Source organism: Botryllus schlosseri, unplaced genomic scaffold, assembly GCF_051294905.1.
Source record: "Botryllus schlosseri isolate E-star unplaced genomic scaffold, Bs_hap1 Bs32a, whole genome shotgun sequence".
NCBI lineage: Eukaryota > Metazoa > Chordata > Ascidiacea > Stolidobranchia > Styelidae > Botryllus > Botryllus schlosseri.
Window position 1 is genome coordinate 143,807 of NW_027648641.1, and position 17,489 is coordinate 161,295.

Here is a 17,489-nt window from a genome sequence, read left to right on the forward strand (position 1 = left end):
GTGGAAGTCAAACTTTGAATAATCTGCAACGTAAGCTAAGATCTACCAACATCCGGAGGACTGAAATGGTAACAGAACTTGTGAAAAACACTTCCACGGATTTTAGAGTGTATAGTATAGAGAATGCGCCACCAACACTCCTTCGGTCTTGCACAACTTATCAAATCCGATAGAAACGTTGTAGTTTTATTGTTTCCGTCGTAGCAAAGGCTCGTCAATGATTAGCAGGAACGTATGGTATTATAGTCTCCAGAAAGAATTTCACCTCACTATTGTATGCAATTTGCATAGATCACGTGTTACTATTCCCAAGCCCACATACAAACACATCGCTTTGCAGTACCTACGGTGATACGCCTGAATAGACAATGATTTTACTTCAAAGCGAAAATACCAACTCGTATATACCAGAAATCCAGGTAATTATATTTGAGTGAAGAAGAATACCCTGATATTTAAATGAGTAACACTTGGTTTCAGACTGCCGATTGATTAATAATCCGAGTCCCCGAGCAAAGTTGCAGCAAAAGCGACATTTAATATATGCGATGATAAATCATTTATATCCATTGATTGCCGAAATTACCGACAGTATATGTGTGGCACTCTGAAGCACTGCACCGTTATTGCAAATCGTTAAAATCTTCTTTGTTGTCAGTGGAACGTCGATAATTTTTTGTCCACATCTTAATGAAAGCAGTACGATTCGCTGTATTGTAATTTTAGTTGAGGCATTTACTGATATCAATGATGTTTTTTTGGTCGTGCTGACATACCGGGGCCGATACCAGTGCACCATTTCGGCTTACAGAGTTATAGAAACTTACATATCGGTATCCATATCGGTTTCACTTTTCAAACCTTTTGATTCCCTTTAGTGTGACACCCGAAACGTATTCGAGTGTAAATAAAGGTACACTTACATTCTATCATAATATTCAAATGACACAATAAAATAAATACATTGTTTGTTACGACTTTCATTAGAAGGCAAAGAAGCTGTGGAGTATTATTTGCACTTTCTATTGTCGATCTGAGCCCCATTATATACAGTTTCACGAACGGATATTAGTAAGAAAGGAACGAGTTAATATCCGTTGTGTATAGCCTACTAAATGTTATAACTAATGACATGGTACACCCACACTATACCACATGAAAATACTGAGGACTTTAATCTTGATCGAAGTGAGAGCAATATAAAATTGTCAACGATCCTCGATACTAGATATGTAAAATAATATCGAGACGAAATGAAATTTCGATGTTAAAAAAGGCTTACATGTAATCGCATCTACAGACCAAAACCCATATCTCAGATAATAATTTTAACCCGTTGTGGGTTTGGGAGAATATAATATCATGTTTTGGACATCTTGTGTTTATTTCAGACTAGAAGTGTCTCAAACCAAGTAGGTATACCTAAATTTAGGACTGGATGTGGTCGCGAATGCACTCAAATCAGGATATAAGTGAGCGGATTTGATTATGCTGAAATCATTTATATATAATAATTCCTGTCAAGCCAATGTTTCTAACCACTAGTCATCTGTATATCCGGCGCAAATTATTCCTGCTCTCATAACTCGAAATATTTAGGCTATTTGAGAATGAATGTGATGTGTTCGTCATTCCTATACTAGGGATGGTGTGACAGTGAACGTGAGGTTAACGTTCGCGTTCTGTGTGTGAACCTCACGAATTTAGAGGTTCGCGTGTTCACAAATTAACCTTGGTAGGCTCTGCACTGTGGAAATTTTTCATATATTACAATTTTCACGTCAATTTAACATTTTTAGTTGAAATTTATTGCATTTCAACTGCGGGCCACTCCATGCATGGCGTTGGCAGTTTAAAGAATCAACACTAAACGAGCATGCACCTTGACAATCTCAAAAGTTTCACTTGCTTTGTTACGAAAGTTTGCTCGAAATATCCCGCTTTCCGTTCATGAATATTTAGTGAATCTTTGCAGTGAGCTTGACCCGAAATCACACAAAAAATCAAGAGCGAAATATAGTAAACATGTAGGTAGTCAGCAAATGACGTTTATTCAACCAATCAATAGCATTCATATCGTTGTCTGATGTAAAATATCTAGCATCCGTACGGGGTCAATCTCGATTTCATATGTTTATTGTATCATAAAAACCAAATCTGAGCGATTGAGGTGTTGGTTACTGCTGTATAACTTGTTAATGGGGTAATATCGGTAGCAAGTATAAAAACCCGTTTACACTCAGCTCAATGTCAACGCAGTCTGGAACACCGTTAACGCGTACGCTTATATGCCCTAGCAAGTTCTGGTCGAAATTGTTGGCAAAGCGACGGAAGATATTTGATTTTATGGGATTATTATATCATTTGATTGCCCCAGTTGATGCATTTTGCGACATTTAAAAAGTCAGTATGTACTTCAGCATTGTGGCCATATGTGGCATGAGTCGTCGATAGGTATCGTGTACACTGCACATTAATATAGGCTATAACTTCCCTGAAGTGTAGGGTTGGAATTAGCAATACGACATCACCTGACGTCATGAGGTTACGTTCGCATTCACACAGAACCTTTCAAGAAGGTTCGCGTTCACGCGAACTTGAACCTTTTAGAGGTTCACACCATCCTACTATCATTCACCCAAAGAAGTCCTGGCGCAAAAATCGTGTGGACCAGCGTAATCCACAAGTTATAACCCTTGGGAATATTTCAAATGATATTAGTTCTCATAAACAAGAAAGTACTCCAACTATTAAATAGTATATTCATATTGAAATGAACCCGAATATTTTCGGCTGACACTCGTCAGGGGTAATCGTCAGCAACTAGTAGAGAATTGGAAAGAACATTGTATATCCAGGGCCGTAACAGCAATTCGTCAGGCCCCCCCCAAAACTTTGGTCTTGGGCCCCCCATAGGGTTATAGACCGAACTTCTGGGGGGCTTCGCCCCCCAGACCCCCCTCCGGCGATACACTGTTTACCACTATTCTTCTTAAACTTTGGGACTTTGTTTAGTGCATCAGTTTTTGTCGCCCAAGCGCGCGAAGCGCGGAAAATTTATGATTTCATCAGTCAGTATGATCGGGAATTGCGTATTTGTTATCAATTTTTATCTTCTCTCTGCTGACGTAATCAGATTTGCCGGTAGAGCTGAGTGAGGTGTGTTTGAAAAGGTAGGACCACTCAATAATAATCAAACAGCACCTCGTCAGGCACCCATCACGTTGTTCGCGTTTGTCACGAAATTATCTGTTCTGTATTGTGAGCCGAGCGATAGCGAGGCGCGAAAATTTTCGATAATTTATGATAAAATCGGTCAATCAGATCGGTGATTGCATATATATTATGCTATCAATTTATTGTCCTCTCTACTCACTTAATTAGATTTACCGGTTGAGCTGAGTGAAGTGTCTTGAAAACGGGAGGGCCCGTAAGTATTGATTAAACATCTTCGGGCGGGCGGACCCGTTGATATGACTTCGTTATGGTGTTATTTCGTGACTTCCAGTCTGCTATATCAAAAAATATAGAATTGCCCAAACGTAGGCTTCTAAACTAAGAGACGCACACGATTTCAAATTGGTATTTCTTCACTGGCATAAAATTTTCCCCAGCGGGATGGTAATTGTCTCGCGAGGTTCAGGTTGCAAAGACAGGAACATTCGGCGCCAGTCATTCAGGAGCCTATGGACAATTGAACCTATATGTATTTTGTATAGCCTGTATAACGAAGTTTTCGGTCTGCATAAGGGCATAGACCTTTTCGGCCAAGCTTTTCTCGCTACCGATCGTTCTGGCACACTTCTTGGAGTCGCATGTTATATGGCCTAAAACTTGATTGTATGTCTTGGTGGGCCGTGGCGCGGTAATGGCCCAATATCTAATAACATAGAAAAATGACTGCTTGAAATCGCGCGCAGCGCGAAAATATTTTGAAAAATTTGCATAAATTTTCAAAAAATACGCTATGATTTATGCTAATTCACGAAATAATTTTGGGCCCCCTTCGAGCTCGGGCCCCCCCAATTGGGGGGTTTGGGGTGCGGCAGTTACGGTGCTGTGTATATCAACAATCGTATCACAAAATATGACGTCACCAGCATGAAATTTCAAATGAGAGAGCGTTCAATGTACTATTTTTAGGTGGTACACGAACTCCTTTTGTTGTACCATGTGTACCACCTAAAAATAGTACATTGAACGCTCTCTCATTCGAAATTTCATGCTGGTGACGTCATATTTTGTGATACGATTGTTGATATACAATGTTCTTTCCAATTCTCTACTAGTTGCTGACGATTACCCCTGACGAGTGTCAGCCGAAAATATTCGGGTTCATTTCAATATGAATATACTATTTAATTGTATATTGAAGTTCTGTACCTCCAAGAAGTACTCCAACTATATTCCCTGATACTAGCATAGACGTTCTTCCTGCATTTCAACAAATTAATGTCATCTTTGAATTTAAGTACCACTGTGATTGTGGCTACGTGAGAAGAACGACACAGCATTTGCATGACGGTATAAAACAACATGCCCCTAGATTTATTATAACGTCTGCATCAAGCTCACTGAAAAGGCTGCCCCTAATTCATCCGCTGAAGCTTGAATAAGAACATGCAACGGCCATGAGCTCTGTTGTTGGTGAACATTTATTGAATGATAATTTTATATTTGTACGAAAGATTGGAACGACAGGTTTCGTGTCGTCGAGAGAGGTCGTTCGTCCTTTCATTTATGCACTTTGGAGCCGACTATTATCAAAATCCAGCATCCCAGCTTGTGCTACCAGGAGTTCGTGCATCACATAAAAAGAGTACATTGATCCTAAGCCATCTGTTCTGTATAGAAAGTTCATTCGAAATCCCTGCTAGCTGCTGACGATTACCCCAGACGAGTGGCAGTCGAAGATATCCGGGATTATTTCAACATGAATATATCATTCAATTGTAAATTTAAACAAGATAGTCTTCTTTGATTTTTTTCGAATAAGCGATTTTAGTCCTTACTGTAGGGCTATCATATATTGAGATTCGAAAGAGAGGACACTTTTCAAAATTTTTAAAAGCTATGATACCGAAGGAGAAAACAGGAGATTCTTGGAATTTTTTCAAGTGATAGCATTAGGTGTACTTGAAAAATAAATGAGCAAAGGACATTTTTCCGACTCGACTCCCGTAATACCCGTTTCATCCAATGTTACATGGATTGATTAAAGAAAAATCATTTGTTCGATCTCGCTCCCGAGATACCCGTATTTTTCGTTTCATTTTTTGCAAGTATTTTAACACTTTTTTTTTTACAAAAAGAAGACAAACTTCGAAAAAAGGACCTTTGGGCATCCACCGAAGAGACTTTCGATTTCTTCAAAAAACAGGACATCTGGTAACCCGACCGCACAGTCGAAATTCGGTCTGCATCCACTGAACCAATACACTATTGCGCAGTACACATCAAATAAATGCGGGTCTGTCACCATTGAACTTCGCGATTGTAACGCAACTTGTATCTGCGCATACTGAATTATATCGTATAAGTAAGTAGTCGTGTTAGCTTTTTCAACTATTTTCCATGCGAGAGTTTCCAAGAAAGTTTCTCACGCACCCAAATGGTAAATTGTTTTGCGTCTTGGGTAGTCATTTCGTGAACTGTGACAGGCGCTTTATTTATTTATTTGTTATATTTATTTGTACCATAATGTTTAATGCAACTACTGAAATTCTTCATAGGTCCAGATTTCGGTAAAATAAAGTTTTTTCATGCAAATATATGTCATTTCTCAAGTCACAAAGTTTTTTCAGGCCAGGCTACTTTGTAAGGGCGGACAGTTTCAACCAGAAATGAAGAAAAGTAGCACAGTTCTATCATTAATTGCGAAAACGCCCAATTTACATACTTGAGGGCTAAACTTTGTCAAAATTAGGTTTTAACGTCAAAAAATGTCAACATTTTCATTTTTTTAGGTCACAATCTTCCGTTTTTTTAAGTAAAAATAAGTCGCCCATCTTATGAGGATGAGTTCTCATTTGATATAAACCTTGCTTCATTCAATGTCCAAGTTTTCGCCAGTTCAGTAATTCTAATCTAATTCGAAAAAAATAAGGTGTAGCTAATTTGGAAAAACTGTGTATCTATAATTCCAACTCTAATCTAATCTAATTTGTTCAAATCTGCTTCTCTGACACTTTTCTTTGTGTATTTCAGAGCTTCGAATCGTACCATACTGGATTTGTCAACCCGGAAGAGAAAACAAAGCCGACACCTTTTCGTGGGTTTTCAGCATATTCGTAACGTTTGTTTGCGTCATCTTCCCGCTAATCTTGTTCTCGAGCGACGTGGCTTTCTACATAACGTGCACCGACCATTACAACCACACGGCGGAGATTTTGGAAAAAGTTCGCGCTGAGGGCGCGGAACAAGGCAGTATCGCGCAGCGCAATTATAAGCGAGGAGAAAAATGGATATTATCGAGAAATCCGACAATGCAGAATAAAGAAAATCGTAATCTGGCGACGGACAATGGTGTTCACAATGCGCGGAAATACCGTGATGGAGTTTTGAAAGGTGACAGCCAGCTTTGGACAACTATAGATAAGTCTACTTGTCTATAGAGACCAGGGGTGGGCAAACTACGGCCCGCGGGCCACATGCGGCCCGCAAGACCGTTCTGTGCGGCCCGCGAGAGTCTAAAGAAACTTTTTAAAAATATTGATAAAAATGGGTACTAAAAATCGAAATAATGCAGGGGCCTGATTAAACTATTTCTTAGTATATTTCACCGTGATAATTCTAAGACAGTGGTTCTCAAACTGAGGGACGTGAAAGCATCAGCAGTGGGGCGCGAAGCTGAGCTCGACAAAAAAAATGTTCGCGCTCCGCGCGATTTACCAACAGTTTCATAGCTGTTTCTCTGTGTTTAGTTTGAATTTCACATTTGAAAATCTCTCATCCGTAGTCGTAACCTTCCATGCCATCAAACTATCAGTTAGGTTTGCTAGCAACCTGGTTGCGTTTTGTGACATGACGATAAGGGGGCGCGAAATCTTTCACCATCATAAGGGGGGGGCGAGTTTTCAAAAGTTTGAGAACCACTGTTCTAAGGTAAATACTTCCAATATTATTTTTGATGTTTAATTTCTGGCGCGACAGCCCGATCTCAAGGCCCACAAAGTTTGAAAGGTTTCAACTGCTAAACATCACAGAAATCCTAAACGAGATTGACATAATTCGGATCACGAGTGGGATTTCAGATTGGCCACTCCAGTTTTAACTATTTCAGTAAAGTGCTTATAAAATCCGATTCGCACGTGTCTTAGGTAGATTCGTTCTATGTATGCGTAGAATTGGGGCATTTATATTTTATCCACACATAGTAGAAGCGTGTTTGGAGCTAACATGGTTATGATTCTGTGAGCATTATGTGTCCTAGAACTGAGCCAAAAGTGAAAATGGTAAATCTATGAACAGATCGCTGCTCACAGATTTTATATTTCAATCCAGTTCTAAGAATCGGGACAACCGACTTTCATCTCTATAGTTTTGACAAATTGGTTATTGAGGTCGACCAGCCTATGAAATCTAGCCACTATCTTTCTGACGCGTGTACGATATCATCAAAGCAATGTTTGGTTTGTTTGAAATATCATCTCCATGTCCTCACTATAAAATCAAATACCTTTATTGCGTTTTGGTTTATAATCCCATTTTATATAGTGCGGCCCGCGAATGGATTCAGATGTTGAATGCGGCCCGCGAGCTCAAAAGTTTGCCCACCCCTGATATAGACTAATTAGCGCGAAACGCTGTAAATCTAACTCTAATAGAAAACGTGAAATGTTTCTTTGCTCTAATTCTTCTTCTAATTATCTTATCTAATTTGTGAAATGTCTCTATCCTCACATTTTAATTCTATTCTAAAATCCGCTTTTCCCTAAAACGGATCAAAGTGATATTTGAACTGATATAAGTGTATTATATATCTAAAGGCGGCACGGACCAGGCCTAGTATAGGCCATGCACGAACACAATAGTTATTGCCATGCGTCTCATAATGAATCCAAGTTTTCCATCCTGATAAATATGGCCATAAAACTACATTCGTTGGCGATCAATATTTTCGACTTTGAATAGTACCAAGACATAGCTGCGTTCCAATCTAACTGATGTTCACGTGCAGTCTTTACTGACATGCAGCCAGAGTTCAAAGAACTTGTTGACAACTTTAATCGATCACAGATGTCTCATTGACTTCAACAGCTAATGAATTAGGCTAGCGAGCCTATTACACGTTAATAAATTCATTCAATATTGTTCTTGGTTTCTATGGTTGAAGTTAAATTAAATCCGTTTATTCCTCGTATAGGTTGATAAATAAGCGATTCATGTATCGATTCACGAATCCGGCCCACCAAGTAGGGGAGATGTGGTACCGACGGATCAAAAATTGCAAAATGATCTCTGGCCCTCAAATCTTCAGCCGAGAATAGCAGATCTGTTGCTGCCTCGACACTTCGATACAAGCTCTACCTATCTATCGGGTACAGTTACATGAATATCCGCCTTTTTCAAAAAATATTTATAAACGTATCATCTGTCCCCACCCGCCCAGCAAACACTAGATGTCTTTTGAACCTGTCAGGATATCTTTTTCTTGTCCAGCCAGGTTCAAATGATATCTTGTGCATGCTTTGTGCTTTAGCACGACTTAAATATATCTTTTTCATCTCCAGTCATGTTCAAATCATATCTTTGTGCAAACCTTGTGCTGAAGCACGACTTAAATATATCTTGTTCTTGTCCAGTCAAGTCCAAATCGTATCTTGTCCATACCTTGTGCTGAAGCACGAATTAACTATATCTTTTTCTGGTCCAGTCAAGTCCAAATCATATCTTGTCCATACCTTGTGTGCTGAAACACGACATCAATATATCTTGTTCTTGTCCAGTCAAGTCCAAATCATATCTTGTCCATACCTTGTGCTGAAGCACGGCTTAAATATATCTTGTTCTTGTCCAGTCAAGTCCAAATCATATCTTGTCCATACCTTGTGCTGAAGCACGACTTAAATATATCTTGTTCTTGTCCAGTCAAGTCCAAATCATATCCTGTGCATACCATAGCAATTTGTAACGTAGCTACGTTGTAAATTGCTATGTGCATACCTTGTGCTGAACCACAACTTTTTTTGGCCAAATTTTGTCGAATACTGAAAATATATTTGTTAGGAATATCAAATTCGATTATTGCTTCCTACTATGGTAGAGTGGTGTTTATAAATGTACAGTAGATTATATTGAACTTTTACTCTCATGGGGCGATTAATCACCTGTGTCACTACCGTATGTTCCACCTAGTGTCACGCTCTTTCTTGCAATTTTGCAGACTAAAATTAAATATCATATTAGCCCGCATCCTCGCGCTCCGCCACCTCCGCTGCTTTCGGTGGTTGGGTTGTATTTGATTGGAATTGGTCGGTTCCCAAATTTTGGAAGGAAATTTGAAAGTCCGCAGAATCCGACTGGAGAATTTCCGGTTCTGCATCCAAAAAAATTCTGCCAAAATCATGATGTCGTATTTAAGATTATAATTAAGAATGTTGCCAAAATCCGACTGTCGAAATAAATTCAGAATCCGCATCCAGTCCGGCTGAAATCCTGCTACGACTCCGGCTTCTGATCCGGAGTGTAAACGAGAGGCCATTTCTCCCTTGCGAGTTCACATAAGTTTCGGCGCGAAATACTGTCAGACAAAGCGCTCTCGTAATGGAGGCTTACAGCTACGCAGTCGTATGTTAGGTTTAGTTGCGTTCTGGAATTAATCGTGGTAAATTAAGGCTCAACCAACCATATTCCTTCAGAGGATTACTGAAAACTGAACTGTAGATGGTAATTTATATATGCTTGATACGAAACATAGGTATATAGTGAATGGTATAATGTCACAAAGTATAGAACTTGGTTTGCACTTTTGCGAATATCGTATAAGTTATTGTCAGTTGTGACAGTGCTGGATTATATAATATCATCAGATGGTGGTCGCTAAAATCATTCATTGTGATCGAATGTTCTTGTACTTTTGTCTATAATAGTGTAGTGGGAGCTCAGCTACAACGTGGTAATGCCCAGATATAAAATAAGACGGGGGAAGCACAGACGTATAGGCAATACCAGAAAGAGTGGCTACGGTTCAAGCGAGCTAGAACCGCCGATTTGACGGGACGGATCGTTTCATCATCGTCAAGTGAAATATGACATGGCCAATTGGACTCTGTACAAAATACGTATCAAATGCTCATCCGGTAAGTCAACTCATAATTTGTGAAGGTTTACCGTTACTCAGTACCAGTGTTGGGATGACTTGAATCATGACAAAAATGAGACTGTAGCATGTAGCTATACCAGTGATTCCCAACCGCGGCCTCGAGCTAGCCGTCTTGCGTCCCCCACAAAAATTTAAAGAAATCGATTTATGATATAAAATTTATATTTATAAAATTCTCTTGCTTAGCTTGGAGTCTGGAGTTGTGAATTAGGATTGCAGAAAAGTTCTGAGTAGAGTGCTAACGTTATGTCACTACTGTATATAGGTATTGATAACTAATCTACGAATAGATGTACAACACGTGACTCACGGTTGAATACGCTGAGGCAAAACCCAGCAGCAGTTCTCCTCGATTTTACTCTATTTTGTGAACTTTTTATTGATCTAAAGCAGTCACGAATTCGTGCGGCCCCAACTATATACTCTGAAATTCTAAATTTGGCCCTGACACCGAAAAAGGTTGGGAACCACTAAGCTATATATACAGTTACTTGCGTACAGTATTTCATTAGCCGTTCTATGTTTGCGTGTGCGATACAATATCGTTTTTTCAAGTTTGTGCGAGTTTTCAAATTTGAGTAATTCTAGATCTAGTTGCGCTGTTTACAAATCCAGTAGTTTGATAAATCTGGAAACTTACCATCTATATTATCCATCTGTTTTAGATTTATGGGTCAAGGCCTTTCGTGATGTGAGGGCAGTTGCAGACAATAGTAGCTTGCCCTCCGCTTCATAAGGACCTACAACGGCCTAACCGAAAACGTCAGCCGCCAAAAGATTTTTTGACAAGTCCATGTCATCTGATAATCAAGGTATAGCCTACACTGTTATTCTGCCTAATATGTTATACGCAGAAGTGACATATGTATAACTTTCATACTTTGTAGATGATGCTGTTCCTTCAAAGAAAATACGTAACCCAAGTATTCAGACACAAGGCATGCCTATACCAACTCCAAGAGTGCGGTCACCTCCTGATTCTGGCGATGAAAGTGTGACAAGCAAAAGTGCTCTTGTTAATGATGCTTCAAATGCAAGTTTGCCATCATCAAGTGAGGAGAGTGTTCAACAGCATGATCCCAACATTGAATGTAGCGGCCAGTTGCAGGGAATCAACCAATGCACTAAGCTCCTAACATTTTGATTCATTCTCGAATTTAAGCAATAGAGTCGCTCTATTTTCCAGACGATCCTTCATTTGTAAGCAATGTTGAACTGCAAAATTCTGACTGTCAACAACAAGGCATATCACAAAGTAATGGTAAGTTTATCGCATATGATCAATCCAGTTTTTTTGAATTTAAATAATTTTTTAGCTCCTCCATGTTCTTCATCAACTCCAACATCTGCACACAGTGACCACTCTATATATTTCTCTGATGCGTAAAGACATCAAAGACATCAAGTTGCAGATGAACCAGATGATGGACCTCTGCTCCAAGCAGATGAACCAGATGATGGATCTAAGTAAAGGTCACATCATCGACGACTCAAAAAATAAACACAGTACAACAGCCCCAATCTTGCTTGAAGATCTTATTGAAAACCCCTGTCAAACCGTATCTCAGCTGGAACAACTGGAAAAGAACTTGACTGACGGCGATTGCAAGAAATCTGAACTGGTATGATTTTGTCGATTAGAGCAAACTTAGCCGGAGTATCTAACCCAGGGGCAGGCAGCATACGGCCCGTGAAGTGATTTTGTCCGGCCCGCCGACAGTTTTCTGTCCTACATGACATGATAATGCCCCGCCCCAGTTTGCCGAGATTCCCCACTAATTCCTTACTACGACTATGTTATTATATTATACGTGTATGCGCAGCGTTGCGAGAGTGGAGCTTACGCGTAAGTTCGTTGAAGCGAGAAGACTTGCATTATCGGCATTGACGATGCAATCAAACCTAATGTGGTCTGTGGTAATCATGATTTTTGTCGACTTCAATGGTCAGCAGGCTGATATTTCCTATTTTTGATTCCGTAACCGCCGACTTGTAGCACGGCACACTTCTAGGTTATTGTAAGGCACCGCTTATGCCAGGGGCGCCAACTCAAAATGGGTTGTAGGCCACTTTTTGAATTTGGTAGAGGACGCAGGCCGCATGAATTCAGTATCGAGATTGCCTACATGACAATGTTATTCTCAAATCCACATTGTATTCTCCATTATCGGCGAGAAATGGCTTTGAAGTGACATTGCTGTCGTTAAAATACATTCATTAGATACGATATATTCCTTGTGGATAAATGGACGAATAATGCATCGATTCAGCAATCCGGTGCCCAAGTACTTAATTTTCCTATATCCGGCCTGCCGACTGGAGAAGTTGCCCACCCTGATCTAACCTCTCGTCAAGATCAACGTTCCATCAAGTTATTTGATGTTTATGCAGGCGCGTAGCCAGAGGGGGGTTTGGGGGTATAATCGTCATTTATGCATGTACTTTGCCATGATGAATTGATGCTATATTAGTGAATTCGAAAAATATCGAAACCCTACTTATTTTTTGGGCTGATCTAGTTATTTTTCATTCTGGTTCACACCACTATCGTAAGGCAGAGCCATTTGTATTTTGTACTACAGGTATCTGCTTTGAAAGGACTTCACGGTGAACAATTGGCTTCAACGGTCAGAAATATCATGACAAGCATAGCTGTAAAAGATGTGTGGCAATTGTTCAGCCTAAAAGGTCAAAGAAGCAAAAATGGACAAAAAAGAAGTTTTCAAAATTTTACTCTTTACAAGACTATTACACGTAAGTTGTTACTGATATTACAATCGAGATTACAAAACCCTCGATAACAATGCCTTCGAGAGCATTTATACAGAGTTAAGGTATTTTGCTTTCCCTTCTTGTGAAAGATCATCGCAGCTAAATTGCAAATCGTTGCTGACCACACAGCCTTATAAGCCCTCGTTTGAAGTCATCTTCCACTGACATTGCCGACATGGCAAAATCACAAACAAGTGCGTTGATTGCGCAACTCGGTGTTGAGTCTGGAATGTTTTGAAATACCAATTTTGACACTATGGGGTGATCACATTCGAGAGAGATTGTTACCGCTGGCGGAGATTCCGATTTGCCGCATTGTTTTGTAATGCAGCCCCTGATCTACTTATATTATCTTTGAAGGAGCATGTAAAGTGGCTCATCCTAAGGCCGAGAGTACAACAATTACAACCAAAGTGGGACGATTTCTAACTGTTATTGGAGCTTGCAAGGTAATTTTGTTTATGAATCTGACGTCTGTGTGACAGCTGCGTTCTTTATCATATCATTTGACAGTAACTGAATCGTTGCTACCTCCAGGGCCGCTTCCATTCATCTTCAGAACACTATACCAGTGGTTCCCAAACTTTGACGTGATGTCATTTAAAAAAAATTTATAGTCATTTAATTTTGTCAAAATTGTTGGTCTTGCTTGCATAAATTTTTGATCATCTCGTTACACTTGCTCAGATTTAGCGGTGGAACCACGAACCAATGTCTCCAAAACTTTTTTGCCAATAATCCGTCACTCATTTCAAACTCCTTTCAATTCACATTTCTACACGGGAAGCAAGTTCATCCTCAACTGGTCGCATTTGTACCGCGTGGGGGGCTCAGATTGCTATTGCCTGACCCATGTTCCCTCTAAGCTGCACTGCGCACGTGCGCAATTGCACAGTGCTTAGTTGGTCTCTGCGCACAGAAAAAATCTGAAGTGATGTCATTTTTTTTAGTCGTTATGCACTACTGTGAGTTGGTGAGTGTGTGCAGACTCGTCAAAAATTAGAGGGAGCATTGGGTCGGCTATTTCGGTGGCGAACAAGATGCATGGCAAATATGGCTCAATTCCAACGTGTAGAAGTCAAATCATTGAGATACAAAATTAGGGATTTGAAACTTCGCTGGTATATATATTAGGTACATTTTACAGCTAGCTATAGTATCCCGTTCACCAAAGAAATGTTTGAAGCTGGCCCAGAACGATAACGATGAGTTATACGATCTTCCAGGGCCGTCACACTCCAAACACCCAATTAGGGGAGCTCGACTGAACCCAAAATTACTTTGTTGGTCGTTTGTTGAAGTAGATTTTTGTCGTGCTTTGCGCGATTTTTTGTCCCTGTAGGTCTACATTTAAATATGATTAGTAAGATAAAAAGGTGCTTATAATAGAGAAATATGCAAATTGGTGGTGGCGATTACCACACATTGAAAAGGACTACGACGCTACTCTGTGGTAAGAGATGGGTCTCAAGAACATTTTCAAACCCGAAAATGGGCCACGCCCAAAAGATGGCTGAGAACCCCTGGTTTATTGGCTTCTATATGTTGGAATTAAGCCAAATTTGGCGCGCAGAGTTAAATCGACAATGTCGTCGAAGTAGACGGTAAAGTTTGACTTGGCTGTCACACTCCACCAAGTTCGTCGTGACTTCCTAAAGACGGTTCGGAATCCTTGGATGAATGTGACTTGACATGACCGTCCCGCATTACTCACAAACAAACACATATAATGACTATTGCTCTACTGCTAATCAATCAAAGTAATCAATTCATTTATGTTATAGGACGACGATAAAGGAGAAAACATGAGCAAGACTGTTATCGAGGAGGCAGAAGTATTGGCTGAAGTGATTGCACAGTTCTGTATCAAGGCCTAATTCTTGCTAACGTATTTTCTTCATCCATGTTTTTTTCGTGTTTTTTACTGATTTCATTCAGAACAGAAAGCCATATATACATTGGGGTTGTTCAAAAAAAACTTTTTTTTCCAAATCTCACTCGCCTAATGACTAAATCGTCAGGTTGTCCAAGAAAACGATGCACACCAAATTTGACTCAATTCCAACCAGTAACGGCCGTGCAATCTTGAATTGAAATTTTGTGGAATTATCAACGAAAAACTCAAATAGTTCCGCTTCTACTAGCCGAAATTGACTCAAATTTGTTTTGCATCGTCTTTGAAGACAGCTCAACAATTTCATGGGGTTGACAGAAAAATTTGAGAATTTTTATATTTTTATTTTTAATAATAATTTTAAAATTTCAATTCAAGATTGCACGGCCGTTACTGGTTGGAATTGAGTCAAATTTGGTGTGCATCGTTTTCTTGGACAACCTGACGATTTAGTCACTAGGCGAGTGCGATTTGGAAAAAAAAGTTTTTTTTTGAACAACCCTAATATACATGCTGATTTTTAAAATTGGCAATTAGTTTTCCTTCTGAACAAAAAGGCCTACTTCTTGCTAACGTATGTTATGTCAGGGACTATTATTTTACCTTCATTCTTCATCCATTTTTATTCCAATTTTTCGTCGAGGTCTAGTCAAATGCATTTTTTTGTATTTTGAACTGGTGCAATACAGAACAAAAAGCCATACATGATTTGTAAAACTGAGGATTCGTATTCGTTCATGTGTGAAGTGCAGCATATAGCAGGTTTAGCCAACCAGGGTTCAGGGTCACACAGGGTCGAATTGTACAAAAAATATCTTATAGGATATCGTTGAGGATGTTTATCAGGATATCTTTGAGGATCTCCATCAGGATATCTTTGAGGATGTTTATCAGGATGTCTTTGAGGATGTCTATCAGGATATCTTTGAGGATGTCCTACAGGACATCTTATATATATCCATTTCTGTCGACAAATGTATATATTTTGCACTTCATTGAAGGACATCTTTTGAACTCATGGAAGATGTTTAAAAAATATCTTTAATAAGTTTTGTGTTTGCTGGGCGGTGGGTCCAAAGGCACACGACCATGGGACCTATGAGATATACGCTCAAAAACTCAAATTTATCAACTCGTCTTGTTGCGTACTATAATATAAGCTACAGCAAGTCAATGTACAATGTTTCGTCGCCACCTTCAAAAATAAAATAGATATCATCAACTAAATTGTTGATAATAAAATCACGTTTTGATTTACGCCCAAACTTACAAAAATTAATGCCACATACATACTATACCCGCAAATCGACATTTTGACTTTCAAATACCTCGTAATAGCGATACAATACCACAAATAACTGTGATTTACAGCCTCTATATATGTAGGTGTGTTTCTGTTGCTGCTGTCCATCTATTTTGCTTGATTTGGCTATGGTACCATATAGGTCCCACACCCTATAAATATTGTACTTAAATTGAAAATAGTCCACTCAAGGATGGTATTGATTCAAAAAATATGTGTCATTATATATCCTGATATAAGCCCTATACTTCACATCAAAAATTATGGCTGGTTTGTTAGTCAGGGAGGTGATATAGAAAAATGTATATGTCGATCCAAATTTACTTTACACCCCCTAAAACGTAAATCATTTGTCACAGACCCCATAACACACGCAGGTCGAAGTTTTTTGCATGTGAGGAAAGATTCTGCCGGCATACCATTGTCGAGAAATTCGCGTACTGTAATTATGTAATTATCACCGAGAATTTTTCAAGTATTTCCGGTCCCAGTGTCTCATCGTTACCACATCTCCCCTACTACATTTTTCCATATCAGGCTCGCCGACTGGAGAAGTTTCCCGCTCCTGGTATAGTGCGAAGCGAACCAAGCTTGATGTACAGATATTTGCCAATAAAATTCTGATGAGTATGAGCTCTGATTTGTTATGAACCGGGGCCCCCGATATCGTAGGCAAGTATGAACTAAACTTGATTCGATTAACGAGCTTTCGCGAATTCGGTAATTCCAATTCTATAATATGATTTGAACCAAATTGTGAAGATATAATGCTAATTCTAATCTAATGTGGAAAAATTGTGTAGCCTTAATTCTAATGCTATAGTCTAATTGCACATAACCTGTGTAGCTGTAGTTCTAATTCTAATGTAATTTGGAAAGTTCGAAAATTTACTATTTGTCCAAGTCTGATAGAACAGCGTCCCTGCTATAGATAAACCTCAAGCAAGAGATTCTGGTGTCTGGAGTTGTTATGGTTCATATATTGACTTGCTATGGACCTATACATATGGATTTCTACTTGGATGACCGCATTCCGACACCTTCGAAAGACTAATCCGAACGCACTTTACACTCAACAGGAACAGCCGAGAATCAGAACGAATCATCGTGCGCAGATGTCGATGTAGTACTTAGTTTCATGAGGACCGACGAGGCCCCAAACGAATTAGAAGCCCATCGGCACGTTACGGTTGATA

At 39.4% G+C, this 17,489-nt stretch overlaps 1 protein-coding gene and 1 long non-coding RNA gene across 4 annotated transcripts in view; one reads left to right on the forward strand and one right to left on the reverse strand.

Annotated features, from left to right (window-relative positions):
• LOC145460035 (uncharacterized) overlaps positions 1-4,360 on the reverse strand; it is a 102,016-nt gene extending 97,656 nt beyond the window's left edge. The window contains exon 1 of the long non-coding RNA XR_013921678.1: positions 4,183-4,360. This is a non-coding gene — a long non-coding RNA (uncharacterized LOC145460035). The remainder of the gene's footprint in view (positions 1-4,182) is intronic.
• Positions 4,361-9,206: 4,846 nt separating this feature from the next.
• Positions 9,207-15,693, forward strand: LOC145460030 (uncharacterized). 3 transcript variants are annotated; one of them, XM_080338438.1, is made up of 8 exons: positions 9,207-9,473; positions 9,645-10,301; positions 10,990-11,136; positions 11,212-11,585; positions 11,641-11,946; positions 12,907-13,078; positions 13,457-13,545; positions 14,881-15,693. In XM_080338438.1, the coding sequence occupies exons 4-8, from the start codon at positions 11,532-11,534 to the stop codon at positions 14,971-14,973; spliced, it is 714 nt and encodes a 237-aa protein (XP_080194564.1). In that variant the 5' UTR covers positions 9,207-9,473; positions 9,645-10,301; positions 10,990-11,136; positions 11,212-11,531; the 3' UTR covers positions 14,974-15,693. The 3 variants fall into 3 exon arrangements, with proteins under 3 accessions (XP_080194564.1, XP_080194563.1, XP_080194565.1); XM_080338437.1 differs by lacking the exon at positions 9,207-9,473 and having other exon boundaries at positions 9,552-10,301; XM_080338439.1 differs by lacking the exons at positions 9,207-9,473; positions 13,457-13,545; positions 14,881-15,693 and adding an exon at positions 13,152-13,449 and having other exon boundaries at positions 9,552-10,301.
• Positions 15,694-17,489: the final 1,796 nt, after the last annotated feature.

Bases quoted from the DNA above. Each gene is read 5' to 3' on its own strand.
- LOC145460030 (XM_080338438.1), top strand. From the start codon at position 11,532: ATGTTGAACTGCAAAATTCTGACTGTCAACAACAAGGCATATCACAAA. The intron at 13,079-13,456 runs GTAAGTTGTTAC...TTATCTTTGAAG, and splicing joins TCTTTACAAGACTATTACAC to GAGCATGTAAAGTGGCTCAT. The intron at 13,546-14,880 runs GTAATTTTGTTT...TTTATGTTATAG, and splicing joins CTGTTATTGGAGCTTGCAAG to GACGACGATAAAGGAGAAAA.